This window comes from Emydura macquarii, unplaced genomic scaffold, assembly GCF_026122565.2.
Source record: "Emydura macquarii macquarii isolate MOO-44397 ecotype Brisbane River unplaced genomic scaffold, CSIRO-AGI_Emac_v2 contig_1253, whole genome shotgun sequence".
In the NCBI taxonomy this organism is placed as follows: Eukaryota; Metazoa; Chordata; order Testudines; family Chelidae; genus Emydura; species Emydura macquarii.
In genome coordinates this window covers 57255590-57281686 of record NW_027131390.1, presented here as the reverse complement: position 1 = coordinate 57281686, position 26097 = coordinate 57255590, and the positions used below count along the sequence as shown (strand labels likewise).

Sequence of the window (26097 nt, the reverse complement as noted above, 5' to 3'; positions counted from 1 at the left end):
TAAATTGTGAATCACCATTTCACTGATATGTTCCTAGTGGGGACCTGCAGCGATCTGTTCTTGGCCCTATGATTTTTAACATTTTTATCAATGATTTAAAAAAATCATATAGAAAACATAAAATAATCACTGCTAAAACTTTCAGATGATACAAAAATTGGGGGCGTGCTAAAATAAAGAAGAGAACAGACCACTGATACAAAATGATTGGGATCACTTGGTAAGCTGGGTCCAAGCAAACTATGCATTTTAATACATCTAAGTGTACATTTAGGAACAAATAATGCAGGCCATATTGACAGGAAGGTGGTTTCTATCCTGAGAAGCAGTGACTCTGAAAAAGATTTGGAGGACCATGTGATCATCTAATCTGACCTCCTGTTTCACACAGGCCATAGAAATTTCCCCAAAATAGTCCCTAGAGCAGATCTTTTTAGAAAAATATCCAATCTTGATTTAAAAATTGGCAGTGATGGAGAATCTAGTACAATCATTGGTACGTTGTTCCAGTGGTTAATTAGTCGCACTGTTAAAAGTGTATGCCTTGTTTCCCATCTGAATTTGTCTAGCTTCAACTTCCAGCCAATGGACTGTGCTAACCCTTTCTCTCCTAGATTGAAAAGTCCATTATCAAATATTTGTTCCCCACGTAGGTACTTATAGACTGTAATCATGTTACCTCTTAACCTTCTCGTTGTTAAGATCAATAGAATGAGCTCCTTGAGTCTATCACTATACGGCAAGTTTTCTAATCCTTTCATTATTCTTGGGGCTCTTCTCTAAATCTTTTCCAATTTGTCAACATTCTTTTTGAATTGTCGGCATCAGAACTGGATGCAGTATTCCAGCAGCAGTTGCACCAGAACTAAATTCAGAGGTAAAATAACCTCTCTGCTTGTACTCAGGAGTCTCCTGTTTATCCATCCAAGAATTGCATTAGCCCTTCTGACCACAGCATTGCATTGGGAGCTCTTGCTCAGCTGATTATCCACCACAACCCCCAAGTGTTTTGTGCAATTTTTTTTCAGTTACTGCTTCCCAGGATAGAGTCCTCCATCCTGTATATATGGCCAGCATTCTTTGGTCTAGATGTATACATCTACAGTTAGCCATATTAAAAAGCGTATTGATTGCTTGTGCCCAGTTTACAAAGCAATCCAGATCACTCTGTATCATTGTATACATTTGCTTTTAGTGATATGTACACTTATCCAAAAGGAAATGGACTTGAGTTTATCAACTCAGACATAGGATACCAAATAAATATCAGATGGAAAATTTTTATTGCTATAGTCTTGATCTGGATTTATATCAATGACATAAATTTGATCAGTTGTCCTTTCCTAACATTCTTTGAGATATAATCATCTCAGCATTAGATGTGGGAATTTTTGTTTAAATTAAAATAGCTTGAAGTATTGATCTGCAGTTTTGTGTGATGAGCACATGACAGACATTATAGTAAATGTGGGAGTTTATGGTGTAGAAATAGTGTAAAAAGGTATCTAAAGCAAATGTCAGTGGAAGTATATGAATAATCCTTTTGCATGTTTGAAATCTGAACTCCGTTGGGAAGTACCTTTTTAGTAAAATGCAAAAATACATGTAGGCTAGGATCTTTCAAAAGAGACAAAGAGAATTGCACTACCAGTCCCTTTGAAATTAAATGGGAGATGGATGCCAGATTCCCTTGGGATCTTTTGAAAATCCCACTTTTAGCTATTAAGAAGAGTGGCTTTCAGATGAAAGTAGTGGTGCCAGCAGCCCCTTGGCTGCTTTATGACATAAAAAATCCATTGTGTTTCCTCCTTCCTCTATGGAATTCCCACAATGTTTTGGTTTCGGTTTGAAAAATAGAAATCCGTCACAAACATTTTTCCCTGATAGAAAATTGTGCAAATCACATTCTGATGTATTGGGTGGGGGATTCCTCAGACCTCATAGAGACTTGAAGATTTCCCCACTACCATGCCTTAAAAAAACATTAGGTATGGGTGGGTGGGTGTTTCTGAGTAAATTAGTCTGGGGAGTGTATATATATATGTGTGTGTGTGTGTGTGTGTGTGGGCGTATGTCTGCATATATGTATATGTTAAAAAATAGAGCTGTATGTGTGTATACATTTAAAAAATAGAGTTGGTCAAAAATGCAAATTTTTGCCCCAAAACTCTTGTTTTTTGTCAAAAAATTCAATATTCCAATCTCTTCAATCAGTTATAATAAAATTATCCCACACATTTGAAAGAATAATGCTGAGAGAAAGTGGCAGCTTCCACTGAAATACAGGCATTTCTAGACTTGTGTTGATTACTGGCCTTGGAGAGCCTCTCTACCTGTGCTTGCGTAGTAGAGGTAGCCCAAGGGTTAATTTTCTCATGCCCAATGTCAGCAGACAGAAGTGAAGCAGCTTGTGTTTCACTTTTCTGTTTACTCCTGCTGTAATGCATGTATGCAGTGCTCTCATGAAGACACGTAGTGCTGAGCTCTGATTTTCAGAGCAGTGGTTCCCAAACTTTTTACTAAGGTAACCTACCAGCTGCATTTTGTCTTTTTTTGGGGCCCCACCATTACCACTGCCCCCCTTCTCAGCCCTCCAGTCCCCTGCTCCCTCCCTTCCCCACTTCTGCTCCCTACTTTCCTCCCCTTCTCAGCTCAAGTCCTCTGCTCAGCTCCACCGAACATACTTGCTCTAACTTTCCCAGCCTTAAGCCCTCTCTCTCTGGAGCTGAGCCACAATGGCTACCAGGTTGCTGACTGCCCACTCGCTGGCTCCGGCTGCCACCCAAATCCCACTCCCCATCCTGCTACCTAGGAAAAGTCAGAGCGTGTGGGAGAGGGTGCCTCTGAGGCACATGGACTCCATCTAGACCCTTCCCTTGTTGCAGTGATGGGCAAGGACCCACAGTTTGGGAAACATTGTTTTAGAGGTTCTGAGCATCTAGGGCTCCCATTGATTTCAGTTGCAGTTCAGTTCTCAGCTCTTCTGAAACTTAAGGCTTTGTTGGGGATTTGAGAACTTGATATAAATAATTTATATCCCATCTACACTGCAAAATGGAGCTATGTTGTAACTGGATCTCCCAGCATGTTAAGCCTTGTCTGTGTTAGTTTTTCTCCTCCAATTTCCCACGCCTGGGACTATAGTGCAGACAAGATGCCAGCAACCAATGACACTGTAATCCTCATGTCATCTAGACCTGTTCTTAGCAAGGCTGGTGCCACACCAGCAGCTGTTTCTATAGCTACCGCCATTGGTAGGGTCATTGGAAGTCTGAGGATATAAAAAGTCTATAGACACAGTCTTTGACTATAGGAAATATGGGTCATTGTGTACAGTGGAAGATGTAGCTGAATGAGATTTTGCAATGGGAATTTGATTTTGATGAGTTCTTTGTAGTGGATTGGCTTGTGGGTTTAATAGGACTTTTTATTTGGGTATGAGATGTGAGGCATAGGTGTTTACATGAAAGATGTGTATTGAGGTATAGGAGTTTACATGAAAGATGTGTATTGTTTTTAACAAGGATCTGCAAGTGAAGAAAATTGTTCCCAGCTGAGTTTGTCTGATCTGCTTTAAACGGCATGGAAACAATATGTTATCTGTTTGCCTTTTGTGGAGACATGACTTTCAAAGTGTGTGGCAAAGGTCTAAAAAGCATTGCAGCAACTTTTAACAGCATAGGTAAAATTCTCAATAAGTGACTTAGGAGCCTAAATTCTACTGGCTTTCACTTCAGAAAAAGGGACATTTGAAAACAGCTATCTACCTAGGTATTAACATAGTAATGGAGCACTTCGCAAACAGTAATGCATTTATTCTCACAGTGTTGTGGGGAGGAAAGGCCTATTATCCCCATTTTATAGATGGGGAACTAAGACAGTGAGTGACGATGTCACTTGGCCAAGAATTGTGGCAGGAACAGGAAGGAGGCACTCCAGAGACCCAGTCCAGTTCCTTAATCACAGTGCTATTCTTGCACTCTAAACACTGAGGACATCTTCTAAAATGGTGAGACATAAACAAGTTAAAAGAAAAGGAAATGCATGCTATTAAAAACGCAGCACAAGACCCATCTGTACCTTCGAAGATTAATTATAACTTTGTGTTGGGCTTTTTTTTAAGTAAAAGAAAAATCTTTTTAAAAACCCATTTACAGTGGAACCTCCCTAGTTTGCACCAACAACTAAGAGAACCCACCATAGAGTACTGCATTTCATGAACTGGCCAGTAAGTAAGCATGGTGTTGATGATAAAAAAGCAAGGATAATACATTAGAAAATGTACTTTGGTCCTTTATTTTGACAAATGTACTTTAGGTTTAATATATTTACTCTAGTCCAAGTTATGCTAGTTAGTGTGCTAGATAATGAATGCTATATAATGTTCTCTAGTATATTTTTTTTTAAAAGTACTGCTTAGTAACCAGTACTAAGAACTGTTTTAATAATGAGATTTCACTCCGCCTCTTGGCTGTTAAATATTTGCTGAAAAGTGCAGAGGGTTTTTTTTCTTTGTTTCTTTTGAAAGAATGATTGGGTTTAGATTTTTTAATTTTATGGCTCTTAGCTTCTCATGTTCTAAAACAAGTTGAACACTCACTGTTCTCATTTGTGGGCTGTTGATTTTTGTTTCACTTCCTTTGGAACTTACAGACTTGCGTAATTAATAGTGCTTTACTTAAATGGATCTTCCATTCTCTGCTGATACTGATTTATCACATACTTTTTTTTTCATAATGAACAGCTTGGGAAATCCCTTCACGAACATTGGATCTTTGTAAATGGGATCAGCATTTTGACTGTAATTTGAATGCCTCAAAGATTGAAGTTCAGCAAGAACTTGGATGACTTGAAAGGTTGCTCAGTAAATCATCAATTCAAGCAGGGCTTATAATTGTTTTCAAGAGAACTCTGTTTAAAAACATCTGATTAAGATCAACAACCAACCAGATTTTCTGTTGCAAAAGGACTTCATGACATGTTGGCTTCCTGCTTAAGACACAAAAAGAGGGCAGATAAACTTAAAGGGACCGCAGCTTGTGATGACAAAGTGCCAAGTGCCAGCTGCCCTCATTCACCAGATTGAGCAGGAGTTGGATGAAGATGAAAAGGAGATGATATTTTTCCTGTGCCGGGATCTTGTTCCTGATTTATCTAACGCAGACATCAGGGAGCTGCTGGGGGCGCTGAATGAGAAGGGAAAGCTGCCGTTCTTTGTCTTGTCTGAGCTGTTATACAGAGTGAAGAGATTTGACTTGCTGAGGAGGGCCCTGGGGACAGGGAGAGCAGCGGTAGAAACTGATCTGGCCAGGTATCCTAGAACGGTCTCAGATTACAGGTAATTTGTCTCTTTCACTCTTCAAGGGTAACTTTTTATTTATTTATTTTTAAATATATACACACACACACACACAAAATGATCGGTGTGAGAGATAAAAGAATAGCAGAAAAGAGAATCACACAGCATTATAATACACACTCCAAAGTCTGGTCTCTTGGAAGTAGTGGTGTGAAAAGTGTCTGGCTTCAGATTTAACAGAGGGAACTATATACATTAAACAATAGATACCTATGCGATGTATATAGCTAGAGTGAAGAGCAGTGGGAATGAACAGATGGACAAGACCCTCTACAGCAACACCATATTTAGTGACCCCACTCAACATTGTCATTTTATTCAAAATCAGGCCACATAAACCTCCAGTGCAGAATTGGTCCTAGCAGCATATCTCCTAGTGCTTTGTCCTGTCTAGTTTTAAATGTTCTTAGTAAGGGGGCTTCCTCAACTTTCTGGGAGACTCTTCCACAGACAAACACTTCTCTGTCAGGAAGTTTGTCCTTCTATTCACCTTGTGTGACTTCAGCTTTTGTGGGTATGTTGTACTGATTGTTGAAGGTGAAATGCTGAAAGCCCAGATGATTTGATTATTAAAACAGTGCTTTTGCATAGTCATCCTGAATAAACGTGTCCAGGCTTTTGCCCACACTCCATTTTGGGATACGTTTTCCTGGTTTAATTCTTACTGTATTCCTTGCAGCAACTGTGATGCTGCATTAAGTAAACTCAACAGCCCTCTAAGACCTGCATCAATTACAGTACGATAAAGGCTGCCCAAGTAAAATTCACACTGCTTACCATCTTCCTAAAGGGGAAGAGACTAGCATTTCCATGATGCTTCATGATCCAGCCACACTGAGGAATAAGACTCTTAAAGTTGTTCAGGAACCCATGAGTGTCATTGGGCAACATATACTTAATCTGGGAATAAAATCTCAATCCATAGGTAAATTAGTGATAGAAAGGAAAGGAAGGTGTCTGATTTGTAAAAAATCTACAGAATCATAATTGCAATGGTGTCAACCTTTTCAGGGTGGCAGGGGAAGACGTGTTGCCCCACCCCCATCTCTGGCTTTTAGCTCCTCCATTTGGTGGAAATTTTGATGATAAAGTGTCATTGGAACTGGGTCAAATTGGGCATCATTTGAAAGCCCTTTCTCCCACAAATACAGTGGTACCAAATATGACATCCTTATAACAGTTACCTAGATATATTCAAGAAAATGTTTAAAAATCAACACTTTTTAATGATACTTACATAAAAAACACATTGATCTTTGGTAATGGTGGGGAAGTTAGCCTTGATATGTAGGACAAACATTTATTCTTTGAAGTCATCATCAGTGTTGTCTCTGTCTCAGGCACTACTCCTAGACACTTTGTCCCACTGATCCTTGTCTGCCCCACACTTGCTCATCTCTGCATAAGGCAGACTGCTGGTCAAATTTTTGCAGGGTGGTGAACATCTGGTATTTGGACATGAGCATTTGATTAACTGAAGAATTGATTCAGGAGCATATGGTATTTCACACATAATTGATGTGATCAGTCCATCCTCCAAGATGCATCCATGCCCAATAGTGGAGGGTAGTTTTGGATTACTCAGTCCTCCAAGAGCCATTCTATTGCTTGATAATCAGCCCTTTTGATAGCATGTGTAAATGCTCACCTTGTTGTGGCAATTTTTCTCCATTTGTCTGTTTTTCTAAGTTTTTCCATCTGCCAGCATAGCTCTGCAAGTGTCATAATATTGGTCTTGAAGTGATGATGAACTCAGCCTATGAACTCCACCAATGAATTTATGACCTCAAAAGTCATTGTCTCAGCTCTTCCGAACACTTTCAGAATGAGTAGTGACTTCAGAGGTTGCATCAAATGCCTTCTAGTAAGATAATTCAGTCTTTCCAGCCAACCTTCCAGTAGTGTCACATCCTGAACAGGCATGGAAATCTGGTGGAGCAAATATCTAGATGAGTTGATGTACCCACTGGAAGACCTCTGTCTACCCCAGGGTATGCATACCTCTGGTTGAGAACCACTGGGGTAGAGATTATGTAGAAGGTTTACAATCACAAACAGTGCTGCCTAATGGTTAGGCAGGGTTTTGGCAGGGCGCCTCCCTGTTGAAAGCACAGTCCGGTCTTTCAGTGCCCCCGACCCAGTGGTTTCCAGTTTTTCCCTTTAGTGCAGATATTTTATTTTGGCTGGGCCCTTGAACCCCAAGAGGTTCAAGGGAAAAGCCTTTTCCAGAAGGTCTCTCACCTAGGTGAAGACTCTTGGTGGGGTGATATCCTCTCAGCCCATCCTTTTCACTGAACTCTGGTCTAGGGCTCAATGGTGGGCAGTGTCACTCGGCGCCTTGGGGTTCCAAGCTGCTGCCCTCCCCTGGACTACTTCCTACCCCAGTCCTCTTTTGCTTCCCGGAGTAATTCATGCTAAGTAAGCTTATGGCCTGCAATCCCAGTCGTCTGCCTCTCCTCCATGGGTTTGCCCAGGCCTGCATTGCCAGGTCCTAGGCAATGAGCTCCTGGATAGTAGCATTTTTCCTTCAGAGCTCAGAGCACCCCTCTGTTCCCTTCTCCTGCCTCCCTCTGCACTTCTCTGCTATCCTTTTTAAAGCCCTGCCTTCAACTTGTGCCAGGCCTGGTTAGGGCTGTGTGAGCCTAGAGTTGTTCATTAACCCCTTGCTCTCTGTGTGAAAATTGTCTACCGCATCACAGGGTGCTTTAGAGTTTATTTGTACAGTGACTTTTACAGCAGTTGTTCAAAAGACTAGGAAGGACGGTGGGAATTGAGTCAATAGGAAATTGTGACACCTATTGGGAGAACATGTCTGCCTGATCCCCCCTCTTACTTTCCTTTAGTCCCCTGAAGCAGTTGTAAGTCCTCTAATCATAATGTTCAATGACTTAATTTACTTTAATGACATAATGACTTAATTTATGACTTGGGTTGTGATTTAACGTGGTTACCCATCAAGTCAAAGGCAGAGACAGGAATATAAACCCACTTCCCTTGATTTCCAGTCTGCTCTCCTAACCACTGGCCCCTTCTCTCTACAGAGTGAGTCTGTTGAGAGGTATATGTGTTGATGGCCAGGAATGGATTATTTAATGAGATTGGGGAGCTGAATAAAGGCTGTTCCTGGGATTTGGGGCATTTGGGCAGGCCTGGGGTCTTACTGAAAGCTCTCTTGCAGGGTGCTGATGGTAGAGATTAATGAAGAGCTGGATAAAAAAGAAGTGGGTTCTCTCATTTTCCTGCTCGGGGATTACCTGCCACGTATGAAAGTGGCAAAAGATAAGGTAATGCCTGTTTTTTGTTTCCATATTGATTTCTTTTCTTTGCTCCAAAATGGAGAAGGTACTAAAGGAAAAGGGAAAAGGCAAGTTAGGGAAATAACATGTGAAACCAAAGGGAGAGAAAAGAGCTGCATAGAAACAGTGGGAAAGAGAAGCAGAAACAAAGAAGTGTGGGAGGAAAGATGATGCATTAATATCAAATAGGATGGAACAGGAACAAAGATAGAAAGAAATGAGGAGAGGGAAATATAAAGAGTGCTACCCTTAGTGGGACTAGTAGCTGGAAGAAACTCAGAAATAAAGCCTCTCCCCTTAAAAGGTCTGTCATTTGAAAGCATGTGGGATCCAATCCATTTCCCTCCCAAACAGAGAAAAATATGGAATGTAATAATGATTATGGGGATAATGTCTCTTCATGTTTGTCCCCGAGTTCAAATATTAAACAAACTGATTTATTTTAACAAAGCAGCTCTTCTTATATTTCAATCCTGAATGTGTCTTTTTGGGTGTTCTCTGAGTCAGAGGGATGCATTAATTAGGAGATAATTAATCTGTCCTCACAGAGCACAAGTTTAAGAAATTAGTTTATTTATCACTGAGGTTTTTCTAGCAAAGAGAGGGGTGGGTGGGGAAAAAACCATTTAAACTCCCCAGGGGTTTCATATACTGAGGCATGTGAGGCAAGGCTCCGCTTGGCTGACTGAGCAGTGGGGAGAAAATGAAAACTGTTTGCTCAAAAACTATGATGTGTCTTTGCAAGAGCATCACACCCTAGCTTCCAGCTAATAAAGTGATATGATTCCAAGAACCCTTGCACATTCTAGAGTGGCAGCTGTCTGAATGCTTAGGGGGAGTTACGTTCGTAGTCTCTGAAGAGTTAAAGGAAAGCCTACATTATGCCGTTTTGTTTTTATTGGGCTATTGAGGCTAGACTCGCTCTTCCCAGAGTTTCTGGTAGGGAACAAATCACTGACCTTGAAGTTTGTAATGCTTTCTGCTGCTGTCCTAGAGTTTCCTGGCTGTTGTCAGTGATCTAGAGAAATTAAATCTGGTGGCTCCTAATCAGTTGGATTTGATAGAAGACTGTTTGCAGAACATTCACAGGATAGACCTGAAAAAGAAGATCCAGAAGTACAAACGTGAAGGTAAGACACATATTTTGCACCTCAGCACTGAATAGCAACCATTCAGTTATCCTAAGAATTGGACATGCCTGGTGATGAAGGCATTAGATTACATTTGAGAACTAGACTTTAAAAAATGCTTAGATAAATCACAATATCAAGGATGTTCAGAAGGGGGAATATAACTTTGCCCTTCACCTGCTGCATATTGGAATACATTTTGAAGAGCTTTTCAATATGTAGGTGCAATGTACTTAGGACAGTGATCCAGCTTTGGCTGAAAACTTCCTTGGCATTATATTTGAGGGAGAAGTTTAGTAGAATTTAAGTTGTGCGTGGTCGTACGGTATTTATGACAGTAACAAAAAAAAAATCAAAATGGAAGAACAAAAATGGAATCACCCTTATTTTAAAAATATACAGTATTCTACAGTAATGGTCCCAAACTTGTTAGTAATGGTATTATAAACTGTAATGTTTGAGGCCAGTACTATGTTTTGGGGTTGGTTTGTTTTTTGAATAAGGCATAATAATACCATCTTTTGCTGGTGAGTAAGAAGATCCTATGTACTGTTTACAGATCTCTTCACATTTAGCTATGCTTCATGTCTTATTACTAACATCTAGTTCTCATTATGACTTATTAGCATGGAAGTTGTCATGTTCTGAATATTACCTTTAATAGTATTTTTGTGTCACCCAATAATATGCCCTTGCACATTATGGATTTATAAGAGTTCAGATGAAAATATGTTCATGCTATAATTCATAAGAGGGAACTCCAAATTTACATAGGAGAAAGGTATATATGGGTCTAAAATGTGTGATGCCCCTCGTAATGAGGGAGAGTTGAGTATATTGTATGTTGAGTATAATATATAGAGAGTAGAGAATATGTGTGTTTATACACACAAAGATGTATGTATTTGCATTTGTGTGGGGAAGTACGGACAGTAGATTGTCTCCTCATTAATTATTAACTTGTATTGCATTAGTGTCTAGAACCCCGTGTCATGGACCAGGACCACATTGTGTTAGGCACTGTACATTCACTTACTCAGTTTGGGGAGGAGGCTGTGCTTTAGTAACCACAGCTAATTTTATCTCTACATATTTCTGTTCAATTTTCAGCTCTGTCCACTAGCGGTTCTCAGCCAATGTATATAAATGTACTTCAGGCATCTCTTCCTAACCTGACTCTGACTGACCCTCTCTACAGTTCAGTGGTAAGTATAGAACAAATCAACCAAATTTATGGGTTGTCTGTAAAAGCTGTCAGGAGCAGGAAGAAATTGATCTTCCAAGAGGTTGAGGAGTAGGAGAAAACTAATGGAGGTCACTTGGTACTGCTAGTAGCTGGAACATAATGCATTGCTCAATCTGTTTGTCTAATCTCTTTTACCTGCTGCTTTTTTGGGCCTGATCTAGCATTTGTAACTCAGACTAAACTGCCACTGAAGCTACTAGGAGGTTTCTTCTGGGGATTAGTACAAGATCAAGCTCTTATGTATAGCTGTGGGACTTCATGGGAAACCTAAGGAAAATTACTTTTCCCACTGACTGTTAGAAGTTGAAGGTTTTGGTTTAAGTTTTTGGGAAAGGTAACTTTCCTTAGATTTCCCATAAAATCTCTGATGATCTTTACTGAATTTATGACAAGTCCCTTCAAGGTTATTAGGTATTAATTATTGTCAGATGTAATTTATCCTTGATTTACAGCTGGGTCTTGAATCGGATGTCTGACATTGATGTCATGATAATTCCAGCTTTCTTAATATAGCCCTTTCCCTGGAGAGAATTCTTCACTCTTATATTTTCTGTAGATATAAAAGTTTCAGGTGTGTGTATAATATACACTGAAATGCACAGTACAACCACCAACACAGTATCAACAATAATGTCCTTTTCTGTTACCGGTTTGGGAAATACACAAAACTAGCTTTCAGAGTCACAATGGTATAGAAACTCTTGATTATTTGACTTTAACTATTGATTTATAATCTTCTCTTAGTAAAAAATCTTGTTTTATGATATTTAACAAGGTGGGATTGTACATTTCTGGACAGAGAGATAAAATATGCCTTTTAAATTTTTAGATCCAGAATGTGAACAAAGAAAGATCATTAAATGGACAACATGCCATTCAGAGTAAGAATACCCTACCTGTGATTTCATTAACAAAAAGACCTAAACTATGTATTTCCTGGTGTTATTTAAGGAATTAGCTTTAGCGGTGCTGATTACCTGCCACTCCATTTGATTTCAGTTGAAGATTGTCAGTGCTCAGTATGAGTGGGTTTTTTTTATTTACTTATTTATTCACTTTTCCCCATATCACCACATTTTAAACATTCTTTAAAGCATTTGGGTGACAAACTGTCTAACTTACTGATGTGGGATCTAAGAAAGTAAAAATGACATTTTACTGTTTAAGGTAATAGAATTAGTCTCCTTCAAATACTATCTACACATCTATAGGGCAGATATCATATTGAAATAGGATGTGGCATGAAGCCTGTAGACCTATGTACTGGTATTTTAATTCTTGACTAGATGTGTTGTACAGTTAAAGCAAGGGTGGGATTCAGTACAAATACCATGTGGGAATCAGTTGAGGTCCGAAAGACAGGAGGAAACATTCCTAGAGGAAAAAAGTTTGCAAACTAGACTGGGAAAGCAATGAGATCCAGTTTCTTTTTTTCCTGTTAATTGTTGGACTATATTGCCCATAAAAGCATGTGGCTGTATATGTTTAAAAACTCACATAATTGGTGTGCCTATGTGCTGTTCTCCTTACGCAAAAATTTGGTTCTGATGAAAATTAAAAGCTTGTTTGTTGGTTTCCCAGTATAGGAAAGCAGCATATTGTTCTATTACATACACAAGTCATTTAAATAAGAGATCAATTTATGTCAAAAGAAAAAGGGAGAGAGCTACAGATGTGGGGATGGTGGGGGAATCTTACCTTCACTTTTTTATTGAAGAAGCGGAATTAAGTAGGTTAAATTGCATTTTCAAGCAATTTTGTCTGGCTATATTTTGGCTTGGTATAAATGAGGAAACAAATTTTGTTTGACCACTGTGTTTGTTTCTCTCTTTTTTTTATTTCTCTTTTCCTGTAATTTTTAGTGTTTCTTTTTGTTAAATAGTAGGATACTTCTAAATTCCCATGGATGGAAATGAAAGAAATGAGAACTGCTCCAAAACATATTTTTTATCAGAAGGCCAAGTTAGAAAAAACAAACCAAAACCAGCTCAGCCACGTAATGATGAGATATCTAGATAATTAGCCTGTTTGAAACAGGGTGAACCATTGTGAAACAAGACGTAACTAGGACTAACTTGTTTCCCCACTTCTGGATTTCCTATATCCATCTATCTGAGCTGGACCAAGAAAAAAAAGTGAACTCTAAGTCTGCAAGGTGTTACTATCCTGGCTAATTTATTGTAATTATATTAATTTTTTGCCCCTGAAAGGTGCGGAATTGAAGTCCTGGAGGCTGGTGTCCCCTTGTTATCCACTGAACTGGACAATATGGGCAACAGCAGTGCAGGCATCCCCACACTGCCAGATCCATATACTGCCACTCTGATGGGACCCCTGACTAGGAATGTGCAAAGACAGCTGTGTTTTCATGTCCCTTTAATCTTTGGTATCTCTGCCTGCCAATTAGTGGCAGTAAGATTGCAGGTTTTATTATGTGCATCCTAGTCCATCAGGAACTAGACTGAGACCCGCAGCTCATATCATATATGGTGTTTTACAAACTGTAAATAGGCCACTTTTCTACCAGCATACAATGATTTTCTGTCACTACCATCCTGGGCTTGGTTCATTTGGATTTTTTTTTTAAATATGTAGCATGTATTTGCTCAGATGGGAATTAACAGGGCTGGTGGGGAGAGATTTTATTTTATTTTACTTTGAAAGAAATTTCACTAATATCTACATATTAGAATATCACATAAATGCTGAGAATCATTATATTGTGTTTTGTAACCACAGCAGAACCAGTTCACATGTCAGTACAGGAATCGGGAGCCACCTCACCTCAGGTAAAAAAAAAAAAAAAAAAAAAAAAGGTATATATATGGACATTAGACTCTTAGTTTTGTGACTGATTTTTGAAGAGACACCATCCATTTCCATGCATGGAAAACTTCATGATTTCATACTACTTGTGCATTTTATCAGGGGTTACTGTATGCCTCATCATGCCCGCTGCAGGCCTATCAAACACAAAGTTGTCCAAGTCCCAGAGTGTAGCGAGAGAATTTACAGTCACTCCAACAGGGTCATTACTGTGGATGGCCATATGATTAAGACGACTCTTCTCCTTAAAGATCTGTCTGCACTAAACAGCTTTGCAATCAAACTCGCGCCAACTTTCATAGAAAGTCTGGGTCAAGCTCTGCATTTGTTTATGGCTTATACAACTTGGTTAAAGATAGTGAGATTGCATGGAGTGAGGGGTCAAACTTAGCTCTGTAATAACAGAACTAAATAAAAACCATGCACCAATACCTCCTGAACCTTTACCTTCACAGAAGTGAAGTATATCATCAGTTAGAGGTTCAGCAGGAGCACCTCCATATACAGTTCTGCCAGCCACTCCGTGCTGGGTGAGAAAGTGAGGGGGCAGCACACAGGGTGAGAAAGTGAGGGGGCAGCTCTGTGTGGGAGGGGAGTTAAAAAGTCTGTGCACTGGAGGAGAGAACACAGCAATAAAATAAATATTTGCTCTTTCACTTTTCTCAGGTGTATGATGATCGGTACAGAATGCAGAGTCAGCCTTTAGGAATATGCCTGATTATAGATTGTATTGGCAATGACACAGGTGGGTCTCAAGAACATAAAATTATTTGCAACTACTTTCCAGCATGTACAGTGTTTTAATGTAAGGATTATGATTGGCCAAACTACATTCTGAGTGTGCAAATGTGTGTTGCAAAATGAAGGTCAGGCCTCATTGGTCATCTGGTCTAAATGTTACTTGGTTATTATTTGATTTTACAATAGTGCCTAAAGGAATTAGCATTGTCCTCAGCACTGTAAATACACATAGTAAGAGAGAGTCTCTGCCCCAAAGAGCCAACACTGTAAATAGACCAAGGACAGACCAGAGGAAGAAAGAGGGTGGAGGCTTTGATTTGCCCAAGGTCACATAGCAAGGGTGGGAATAGTTTCTTACTGTTTTTAAAAATAAAAGTAATAGTGTGGTTATATTGGGTAGCATGTGTCTTGAGTAGCTGAAAGCACATGACCTTTTGTTCATAACACACATGTGTTTCCGTTATATTTCAGCTTTGCAGAAGTTTTTATCACAATTTTAGAAGGGAAGGAACTGGTTTCTTTAATTTCCTCTTGACATTTTTTGGATGTGTTTACATGTAAAGTTCAGCACCATAAATACCCAGTTTAAAATTTGAATTTTTCAGACAGTCTTTTGAAAAGCTCTATGTGACAGACTCTTGCGTAAGCAAAAATCTCTCTAGGGCTTGAACCATGCCAGTGAAATACATGAGTGGCTAAAAATAGAAAACGGAGAGTGCTTGCAGTCGGCACCAATTCAAGGTTGGGGTTAGGTGAAAGGAGGGGATTTGTGAGCAGCTCTCTGCCGATCCTTATTAATGATCTAGGCAGACAGACCAACTTTCTATAGTGCTTACACCTCACCTAATATTTGGAGAATAGTAACTGCAAAGCATGACACAGCCAGTGAAGTTCAGCAGGATCTGTGTCTGGGCAGGCAAATGACATCATAGGCTGACAGATGTAAAACAAGAAATTCTGATAGCTACCATGTGGCGATACCTGGTGCAAGAGGGAGAGTGAAGAGAAGGTTTTCTGAATTCTACTGTATACGAGTTCCTCCAGCTACAGCTTATGTAGCATGCTCTGAGGATGCTGTGTCTTTCACTCTCCTAAAGGGAAGCAGAAGCTGAATAGGAAAAAGAGCTCTGAAGGGAAGAGGCCTTGCCCACACTCTTGATGCTTGAACCACCTATGATAAAATTAAAGAAAAGGTTATAAGAAGGGGCCTCTGTATAATGATTATGTAGCTGTGGAAGTGGCCACATAATCATCTCTATGACACACAATATGACCTGGTGTCTGCCTGAGTTTGAAGACCACCTGAAACAATAGTTTTGAGAGAAGTGTGAGCTACTCATTTTGTGGGATATTAATGCTGAGGCCTAATTAAATGAATTAAAATGTCAACATTAACTGTTTCACTGCTAATCATTTTAAGAGGAAAAAGGCTAATTCATTTCTTTGTTGTTCAATTTAGTGGCAGTGTCACAGGGTGACCTTGCCTTTTAAAGGTCTTAGGGCTCAGTTACGCCTGTGTGAGGCTTAGCCCACCTCCCCAGGTAGAGGGAATAACTACGCAGGTTATATGATGGGGCACCGGTGACTAAGAACCAGGCACGCTGAGGGATGTGAAAGCAGCCCGGGATCAGTCAAGGAGTGTCTCCAAGGGGAGCAGACCTGGGAATGAGCGTTCCATTAAGCAGGGGGAAGAACAGTTAGGAAGGGCAAGGTGGGAGGCCTAAGCTGAGTAACTCAGCAGAGCTCTTAGGGAGAAGGCTTGGGAGAACAGCCTTCAGCGAGCAGGAGCCAGCTAGGAAGACTACCTGGGAGGGAATCCTGCTAGGAGGAAAACCTCAGCAAAGAGAGGACTGAGAATCCTGCAGTAAGGATATGAGCTTCTAGGAAGGGTGCGGGGAAGGTCTGTACTGCTTGAGCTTGGTTCATAGCCAAACACCCTAGGGCAGTGTTTCTCAATTAAATTTGGCCACGGAACCCTTTTGAACTTGATAAATAATTGCGGAACCCCCCCAAACTCTTAACAGTATTTTTACATATGGGGCCAAAAAAAAGTCGAAATAAGCAAATTATATAACAAATTTCAAACAACATTTCTCACTTACATTTTCCTTACACTCGATACTTACTCTCCGCCGAAAAATCCGGGACATCATCCCTTTTTCGGCGGCGCGGAGAACAGCTGCTCTCGGCGGCACGGAGAACCCTAACGGTGTCGGGTTCCGCGGAACACCAATTGAGAAACACTGCCCTAGGGGGAGGGGTTAATGGGCAAACACGTGTGAGTCTGGGTAATGGGACAAGAAAGGGAAACTGAGTTAGCACAGGGCCTGAAGTGAGATAGAGTACATCCCTGCTCCAGTTAAATATCTGGGCAGCTTGTTGGTTGGGTGGAGACAGAGTTATTCAACCCACCACTTTCCCCCCAAAATAAGTTGACTCTGCCCAAAATGGGGAACACAAGGCAGGGGAATCCTCCCCACAACCAACAGCACAACTGACTTATGCTACCAAAACCTCAAGCTCTTATTCCCCCCCCCACCTCCGAACAGAATATCAGAATAACGAGTATAAGGGATGGATACTCTACTGCAGTGGTCCCCAAACTTTTGGGGTCATGCCCGCCCCTTACTTGGTCCATCCCTTCCATGTACCCCACCCCAAAGCTGCAATCAGGGACCAAGAGCAAGGCCAAAGCCATGGTTGGGGGCTGGGTTTGATCTTCATCTGGGGCCAGGGTGTGGGCTGGAGCTGCAGCTGGGAGCCAGGGCTGGGAGCCAGGACCAGACAGGAGTGGGGCCCAGGAGCAGGGCATGGGATGTGGCCAGAAGTGTGGCATGGGACACGGGGCCACAGCTGGAAGCCGAGGCTGGGGCTGCAGCCGGGGGCTGGGCTGGGCTGGGCTGGAGTGGAGATGAGGGCAGTGTGTGGCTGGGTGGCATTCCCTCTCTGCCCCCATGGAAGCTAGTCCAGGCCCTGCTATGTCTCCCCTAAGGTTCTACACTCCCCACAGTTTGGGGACCTCTCATCTACAAGTTAGGGCTGTGTGTGTTCATAGTGAATGAACTAAAGGTTTGACTCAATTACAGAATTTCCATGTTGCTGTGCGGGAGGCTCCGCTCCTGCAGGCCTCAGGAGTGGGGAGCAGTGTCTGGCAGCAGGCTTGGGTTGGGATACAGCAGACTAGAGGGAACTAAAGAGATTTCCCACTCCCATGCACACTCATGATAAGGAGGTCAGTGAGGAAAAAACATATACATGTAAATTGGCAGCAGATGGAGGTGGAGGCAGAGGACTGGGCTTTTAAGGAGTGGAGGAATTGCTAGTTTTGGCCCTGCATGCAATCCTTCTCTTTATGACCCCAATTTAGCAAAGTACTTAATTAAATCCCACTTACTTTAATGAAACTGAGGCATGTGCTTAGCTTTAAGTGTGTGCTGAAGTGCTTTGCTGAACAGGGCTGGGTTGCTGAACTGGGGCCTACATTCTTCTAGCAAAAGTGGATTTGGGGATTAGGGCAGAGAACTAGAAGGAGAGAGAGAGAGAGAGAGAGCTTGTTGGGAGGCCAAAGAGTAGAGGGGGAAAAATGTTATAAAAATTCAGGATCCCTAGTGCATACCCCAATGCCCAGTGTCCATTTCCTTAGTGTATGTGTTTGTTTAGTAATAGCCATTTAAAAATGTGTGTACAGTATATTTTTTTTGCACAAGGTCTGGTGCAGCAGCAGTCAAAAAAGCTAACAAATGTTGGGAATCATTAGGAAGGGGATAGATAATAAAACAGAAAATATATTGCCTCTTTATAAATCCATGGTATGTCCACATCTTGAATATTGTGTGCAGATCTGGTTGCCCCATCTCAAAAAGAGATATTGGAATTGGAAAAGGTACAGAAAAGAGCAACAAAAATGATTACAGATATGGAACAGCTTCCATATGAGGGGGCATTAAGAAGACTCAACTTTTCAGCTTGAAAAAGAGACGACTAAGGGGAGATATAATCCACTGTGCCACTGATATCACTGCAAAGACTCTGGATTTTGGTTGAATTTCTATAGTGAAACAAACTTCTTGTTTTTTCATTAGTGAAATATAACATTCAGAGCCCTTCAACATGGCTGATATGCACTGAGCTTTGAAATACATTCACGTTAATAAATTCCTTCTTCTTTTTCAAGATATACTAGAGGAGACATTTAAAGCTCTAAGCTTTGAAGTTCATTGTTACCAGTATTTAGGTGTGGAAGCCATGAACCAAACATTCCATGAAGTTGCAAGGCTGCAAAAGCACAGAGACTATGACAGTTTTATTTGCATATTGGTCAGTCGTGGGAGCCCTCAGAGCATCTTCTGTACAGACCAGACCTTTCCTGGATACCCCTTGGATCGGGTGAAGAAGTTTTTTACTGGAGACTCGTGCCCTGAACTCCTAGGGAAACCAAAGCTCTTCTTTATTCAAAGCTACATTGTGCCAGCAAATCAGCAAGAACCCACCAGTCTGCTGGAGGTGGATGGGAATGAACAGAAAGTCACTGCCAATACCAGAAGACTTTGGAACTGTAGTATTCCCCCGGTAGCAGACATCTTTTGGAGTCAGTGCAAAGTGGATGTGTCTGTGCTGGAAGGGTCACCCAGCCCATCCTCCTATTATCTACGCTGTCTGGCTGAGCTCCTCTGCAATCCTCATAAAAGGTAAATAAATAAATAAAAAATAACCCTTTTGATTCAACTTATTGCCCCGCAGAAAAGAGCTGAGGTTTCATCCTACTTGGTACTACAGAGCACTTTGGAGATATAGGAGACAATAGAGGAAGATGGTATCCAGGACTGGAGGAGCAGTCTAGGTGGGCCCAGACCTAGAGGGGGCTTGGAGATACTCAGGAGATGGGATGGAGCTTTGAATTCTGCAGTGCAATGTAAAGGCGTGCCACAGCTGGGAATTGCAAGGTTACTTCCAGCATGGGAGGAGATGGTCCAGTCCTGGAGAGGATATATGAACAGTCAGGATTCCCATGCTGTTCTTCCCCCTGCCAACACACAATGTGCATGATAGACTATTGTCCAAACTGAGAGTTGTCTTTAAATAAGAGTCCTTAAGCAGGACTGTATTTACAACAATTGCATAAACATTTATCCAGAGCTGCTTGCTGGTGTTTTTTTGTAAAAGCTTCTCCCTGAAGGATATCTTGACCTTCCCTCTAATTCAGTCTCCCTCTGAGAGCCACTTGCCCATTTATAACCCTGAGTTGAAGCTACACTAAAGAGGTCCCACCTGATCTGGCTGTCAAGCTCAGTGTGAGTCAGCAGAACAGCTCTTTACCACCCCACAAGGTCCTAAAATCTAACACTTGACCACAAGATGTCAGGAATGGATGGCGTTCTGTTCTAAGAGATCCTGTCTGATAAAGGCATATGTAACCTCAAGTTTATGAGCTCTGACTCTGTTGTTAAAGACTGAGATTGGAAACATTCCTCTCGCTGAGCCTAGAGCTGCCTGTCCTCTGGTGATCTTCAGTTAAAAATGATGATCTCCTGCATTCGCTTGTGAGAATTTTCTCTCTCTCTCTCTCTCTCTCTCTCTCTCCAGAAAGCTCCCCTTACTGGATATCCATATTGAGCTGAACAGCAGAGTGTATGATTGGAACAGGACCTCTGACCCCCAGCAACAATACTCACTCCTGCTGCAGCATACTCTGAGGAAAAAACTCTTTCTTTTTCCCAGTTAAAAGCTAATGGAAATTGTATGGGAGATAATGTTAAGATGGGGATATTCCCATGTGGGCTGCTCTTTCAGTTGTCATTATTCCATGCACTTCTGGAATGCCTGCTGCTGTAGTAACTAAGTATTTAGAAGTTTTTTGGACGTCAGATGTTTCCAATTTTAAACTTTAGGCAGAAGCGAGGATAAGAAAGGCAGCTAATACATAGCTCTGCAGCAGATCTTGTAACCCAATAGAGCAGAAGAGCCATGTTGAAAGGGTTCTAAACTACAGATTTACTGTATTTAGTTGTTTTGATTTTTGAAACATACCCATTAGCAGTGCCCATTCCATGCTCCAGTATTTAAACCAACACAAGAATCCACTAAACTTGTAAGACTACGACCTCCTTGTACAGTTATAATTCATTCCCAGCCCACAATTGACGGGAGTGCATTTCAGAATCAATGAGCTATTGGAGAGAATGCCCTGCTGGCAGCTCCATCTCTTTTGTAACAAAGGAGATCTGGCTGGAATGCCTCTTCTGATTGTGGCAGCATGGAATGAGGGGAGAGGCCATTTTACAGGTAATCTGGACTCAAACCACCCAGGACTTTTAAGGTTAAAACCAACACCCTGAGTTGCACCCAGAAGCCCACAAGTAGCCAGTACAGCTCACAGAGCACTGGTGTTATATGCTCCCACTTAACAGACAGGCTGCCACATTCTGGACTAACGTCAGCTTCCCAATGGTCTCAAGATGTATCCCTACCTGAAGTGCTTTAGAGTAATCCAATCTCTCAGTGACAAAGGCCTGGGTAAGGATAGCAAGGCCTGCCTCTGAAATCACACTTGCCATACCAGGCACAGATGGATAATAGTGCTCTTTGCTACAGCTGACCCCCAAGTATTCAGGAGGAGCCCAGGATCTGACGAGAGTGCTAAACTGTGAATTTGGCTAGCAAATAGCCACTTTCCATCAAGTAGAGGAGCTTATATGGGTAGCACAGTGCTTATACATTTTATTTTTCTTAATTGCCTTTTCCATTCCCTAAGGGAACAATAAGAGACAGGATAACCATAATGTAGCAATTCCTTCCCTTCCACTATCTGCAAAGCTCTGATCCTGTGACCTCTGAGGCAGGTGAGTATGCATGTGACTAGTTTTGATTGATCCTCAGTCTTTTGCAGGATTGGGACCTGTATGAGTCATTTTTAAATTTATGTCACTGGCCTGGCATGGTTCCCCCCACTTAAAGTAAGTAAACACATAAACCCTATTAAGAACTGTTTAATGTTCTTGATACAGCTTCCTGTCTAGCAAACAATCTAAGGCCCTATCTACTCTTCAAAGGTTTTCTGGTATAGCTATACCAGCAAATTCTCCTAGCGGACATGCAGTTGATATTGGTTATACCTGTTGCTAATATAGCTTATAACGGTTTCCCAAGCAAAATAAGCTATCGTTGCAAAAAGAACCTTTTTGTTGGTATGCCTGCATCCACATGAGGGCTTTTGCCAACATACCTATGCCAGCAAAAAATAACATCCTTAATCAACCTGGCCTAAAAGAGGGCTGCCAGGGGTGAAGTGCTTGATGGCTTGGCCAATAAGCTTGTTTTAGAAGTGATTATTCTGTTTCCCAACCCCACCGCACATTGCCTACTGTAGGCTTGGCCGTGACTTTCAGTAACTCTCTCTTGAAGCCAGACTGCTTTTAACTTTCATCCAAAAAAATCAGCACAAGCCTTGAAACAGCTCTTGAAATTGAAACAATAGAAGTTACAGTTAGCCCACAGTTGAGCAAAATGTGGCTACAGGGCTGATGCTGAGGAAGCAAGACTCAACCAAGAAAGTATTGAGATGCCTTGGGAAAAAAACACATATTTATTTATACTAGTATAATTTTGTGTAATAAAAATGTGTACATGTATAATATATTAATATCTTCCTTTTGTATGTATCTTAATTGTTTTAAAGCTTTTATCAATTTTTATTTAGTTTGTATTTTAATTTCATATTCAGTTTGATTGTATGCATATTACATGTAAAGGAGGAAATGAGTGATTGTGATAGGAAGAAGGGGGCACAGTTGGTACAAATAACACTCACTCCATGTTGTTACCGAGCTGATCAAGTGCCCCTTTGCAGCCACCCCAGCACCAGACTACTGTGAGGGGAATCCAAGCCTCTGTGGTTTACCGAGCTTCAATGGAGTCCAGCCACTTCCCCAATCTTGGGTTCCCTAGGCCCACTCTTGGGGTGCAGACCTGCTAGCTAGTACCCCATCCTGAGAGCTGGAACCTGCTGTCCAGCTGCGTAGCCCCTCTGGGTGCAGTAGTGACCCCTCAGACTCCTCCGTACTTGAACACACCCTCTCCCAGAACTCCACTGAAAAGTGTGAAGCTTCTGATTACAATTTAACTCTTATCACTGGCATACAGAAGTTGTGAAGCAGTTAACATACAGAGACTTTGCACAGTAGAAGATGATGTAGACCAGAATGCTGTGAAGCATCTGAGGGACAACTAATCAGTGCTGTGATTCAAAACTTTCAGGCAAAGGGAGAATGAGGCATAGCCAAATGGTATTGTGTGTCAGAACTCTCCTGGGAGAAGGGAGACTGGTGGTGAAGAGTACCCATGATACCTACCTGAGGGGTGTGAATTCTGGAGATTAGGAGAAAATGGCTCCTGAGCAGGACACCACCTGCTCTTTTGAAACCTTCTGGCTCCCTCTGTCAGATGACACCTTTGCCAGCTCAACTGCTTGAGGAAGTGAAGGGGGAAATGTGCCCCTTAATTAATCTATGGTTTCAGTGTGGTCAGTTGAGATGTAGTTAAACCTGAGAGGGGGATGAGGGAAGAAACACACTCTCCCCAGGCAATGTAAAGAAGGGGATTGGGCTTGGAGAAAGTGAGGAGATTCCATCTTGCCCTAAGACAGAGAATGGCGGAAGACTAACAAAAGAGAGTTGTTCAACTTAAGTGCTGTTCAGTTGAAATGTAACCACTCGCTGGACAGTAGATTTTCTCCTGCCTTGGTGAACTGGTTGGGGGGTGGGAAGGAGGTGAGGTTGCCTCAGCAACCAAGTCACCTGGCAGGGGATGCGTTTCTGGGGAAGCTAGTAAGGGTGCTGATAGAGAGAACTAAAAGGTTTTCAAAGGGCAGAAGCTGTTCTCAGGAGCCATTTTCTCCAATCAGTGAGAATCCAGCCTGTATGAGGCAGGGAAAACCTTGCCTGCCTGCCTTCCTGAACACTGATGGTTCCCCAAAGACTCACAAGGGAAGGGTAACCTAGTGAGGGACATTGTGGTTTTAAGATATTTTTTGTTTTATATGATCTATACTCTCCTGCACTTTACATGATTAAGTAAAAGACCAAATGTGTTAGACTCTGTGGAGTGTGTGTGAACTCTTTTTCAACTGCTGTATACCCCTGAGAGAGTTCAGCTGTAACCCAGAAACTTAGTACTATACAACTTTGGGAGAGGGTTTGTTTGTTAGTACAGGAGAATCTGGGGAGTCACCACTAGCCACTGGACAGCAGGTTCCAACTCTCAGGATAGGGTCTTTCCTGCAGGTCTATGCCCCAAGAGCATGCCTAGGAATCCCAAAACGGTGGCAGTGGCTGGACTCCATTCAGGGGCTTAAAGCACCCATGCGATCCAGCAGGATGGAGGCTCAGATTCCCCTTACAGCAATCTAGTGGGTGGCTGGAAAAGGGCACCTGGCTGGATCCATGGCATGTATTTTAGAAACCTCTTTGGAGTGTTATAATATATAGTAACTGTTTGCATACCTCTTTCCCTTTCTAAGGTTGCTTGTCCTTATTAAGTAAGGTAAACTCAGATAATACGAAATTTGGAAGCTTCTCCCCCCCATCTGAAATTCTGTTTTTTTAAATTTCAGTCATGTCACTTGTGCTGTTTGGATGAAAAATTGGTATTTAAACCAATTTTCACAAAGTCTAGACATTTTCTAAATTTGATTTTTGTACGAGTTATAAGACTGTGATTCTAAGTCCAACTCCTTGTGATCTTATCAGGGCTAGAAATAAATGTTTTACAGCAATGGTTTTCCAGTTCTTCCCTTCAGCAGACCACTTTTTAAGAGAGTGCATCTTCCAGACTCCTATTGCTTGGTTTTCAAGATGTTTCTTCTCTGTTTCCTGCCCCATCCCACCCCAAATACTCCTTATAATAGGGAGTATATAATAGGACGTATAACCTAAGAATCATTACTTTGTACGAAGAGAAAGGTCTACATTGCAGCTCTCCACTAATATATAATAGCATTTTTTTCTTGATGATAAAAGTGATAAAGTTATAACTATGGTATAGGACTGAATACAACAAGTGTAATTTTTATTTTCTGATTCGTGGGACATGAAAGAGATTGTAAAATGATAAGATTTGGAATCTTAGAACTAATTCCTGCAAATATTGGGAGATGAGGCTAGTGGTGTGAGATGCATGTTTGTTATTCCATAGCAGTTGAATTGAGGTGTCTTCCCTGGTTATCATGCTCTATATGTGGTATAAATAAATATATGAATCTGTACACTTTTTCCATTTCTCTCATTAGCCCTTTCCTGTGAAAAACACTTTTTCTACCTTACAGACTAAAAGTGGGTGGTGGAAGCAAGAGAGGAGGCAATGAAATGTAGGGAGAAAGGTGCTGAAAGTGCAAAACGAAAAACATAAGAGTGCAAACAACAAGAGAAAGTGAGGGGAAGAGAGAATCCTACAGGAGGGAGACCAAATGGAGATGTCAAGGGGGAATGTGGTGAGGTAGTAGAGGAGGGAGAATGAAAAAGCAGGAGGGTAAGGAAGAAAGGAACAGTAAGAAAAAGAAGGAAATAGTGGAAGTTGTAGCATTTTTTCAAAGAGTGACACTGAATGCAGCTAATATATAGTTCAGCAGCAGAAAGATTATCAAAATTACTTCACAGTTTTATAGAAACTCTATACTTTACAAAAATATCTCTCTCAAACAACAGACTTCAGCCTCAAAAAATTGGGACGTTCTTTCAATCAGCTCCCTAGAATTAAATAAATAAAAGGCAGCACCTTTCTTTACAAATAACTGAGCAGGGTCATTTTTATGTGAAACTTTCCCAGAATGCTATTCTGATAACTATCCTTTTACATTATCAGATACAAAGCAGCTGCAACCCAAAAGGAGCCATTTTTGTTGCTGGTTGATGTTCCCTGGATTGCTGTTCTTGTTAGGCTTTTTCTATCTTCTATCACTGATTAGCTGATACCACCTAACATTAGGGCTCTTTCCAAGAATGTCTTTTTCTGGTGCTGTATTTGTTAGTGGACATGCCATGGACACTGTGTTTTTGTTGTGTACTCCATTTTGCTGGACATATTATTAACCTGGGTACAGCCTCGTAATGTGTTGTTTAATAGTAAGTTCTAGTTGTATATATTTTGTCAGTTTGGTTTTTTTGTCTAACTTTGAATAAATTAATATTTCAAAATCAATGTCCTTTAGTAACTTGATGTGAGGGAAATGAAATATAAAAGCAGACAGGAGCAATTTAAATGAAGGGTATTCAAGTGTATTGGTTTTGGTTTTTTTTAATTAAGTCATTGATTTAAGTCAGGTTGAGGCTTTATAAAACCAATTTGGAAATGTGTGCTATTGCAATTTTAGATCACAATTTAGTTTATTATACATTTTAAATACTGGTGGTTTTTTAAAATACCCCTTCCGGTAGAGTATCTTGTTTGAAATTTACAAAACTGCTCTAGGCCTAACAAAATTTGTTTTTTAAATTAAGAACCTGATCT

At 41.1% G+C, this 26097-nt stretch overlaps 1 protein-coding gene across 1 annotated transcript in view; it reads left to right on the top strand.

Moving 5' to 3' along the window:
• Positions 1-25566, top strand: part of CFLAR (CASP8 and FADD like apoptosis regulator) — a 32007-nt gene extending 6441 nt beyond the window's left edge. The window contains exons 4-13 of the mRNA XM_067548925.1: positions 4745-5338; positions 8538-8643; positions 9650-9785; positions 10896-10990; positions 11861-11912; positions 13771-13820; positions 14524-14602; positions 18773-19286; positions 20182-21437; positions 25453-25566. Of these exons, the coding sequence (XP_067405026.1) occupies positions 5043-5338; positions 8538-8643; positions 9650-9785; positions 10896-10990; positions 11861-11912; positions 13771-13820; positions 14524-14602; positions 18773-19286; positions 20182-20320 (1467 nt within the window). The 5' untranslated portion in view covers positions 4745-5042 and the 3' untranslated portion in view covers positions 20321-21437; positions 25453-25566. The remainder of the gene's footprint in view (positions 1-4744; positions 5339-8537; positions 8644-9649; positions 9786-10895; positions 10991-11860; positions 11913-13770; positions 13821-14523; positions 14603-18772; positions 19287-20181; positions 21438-25452) is intronic.
• The last annotated feature ends 531 nt before the right edge of the window (positions 25567-26097 follow it).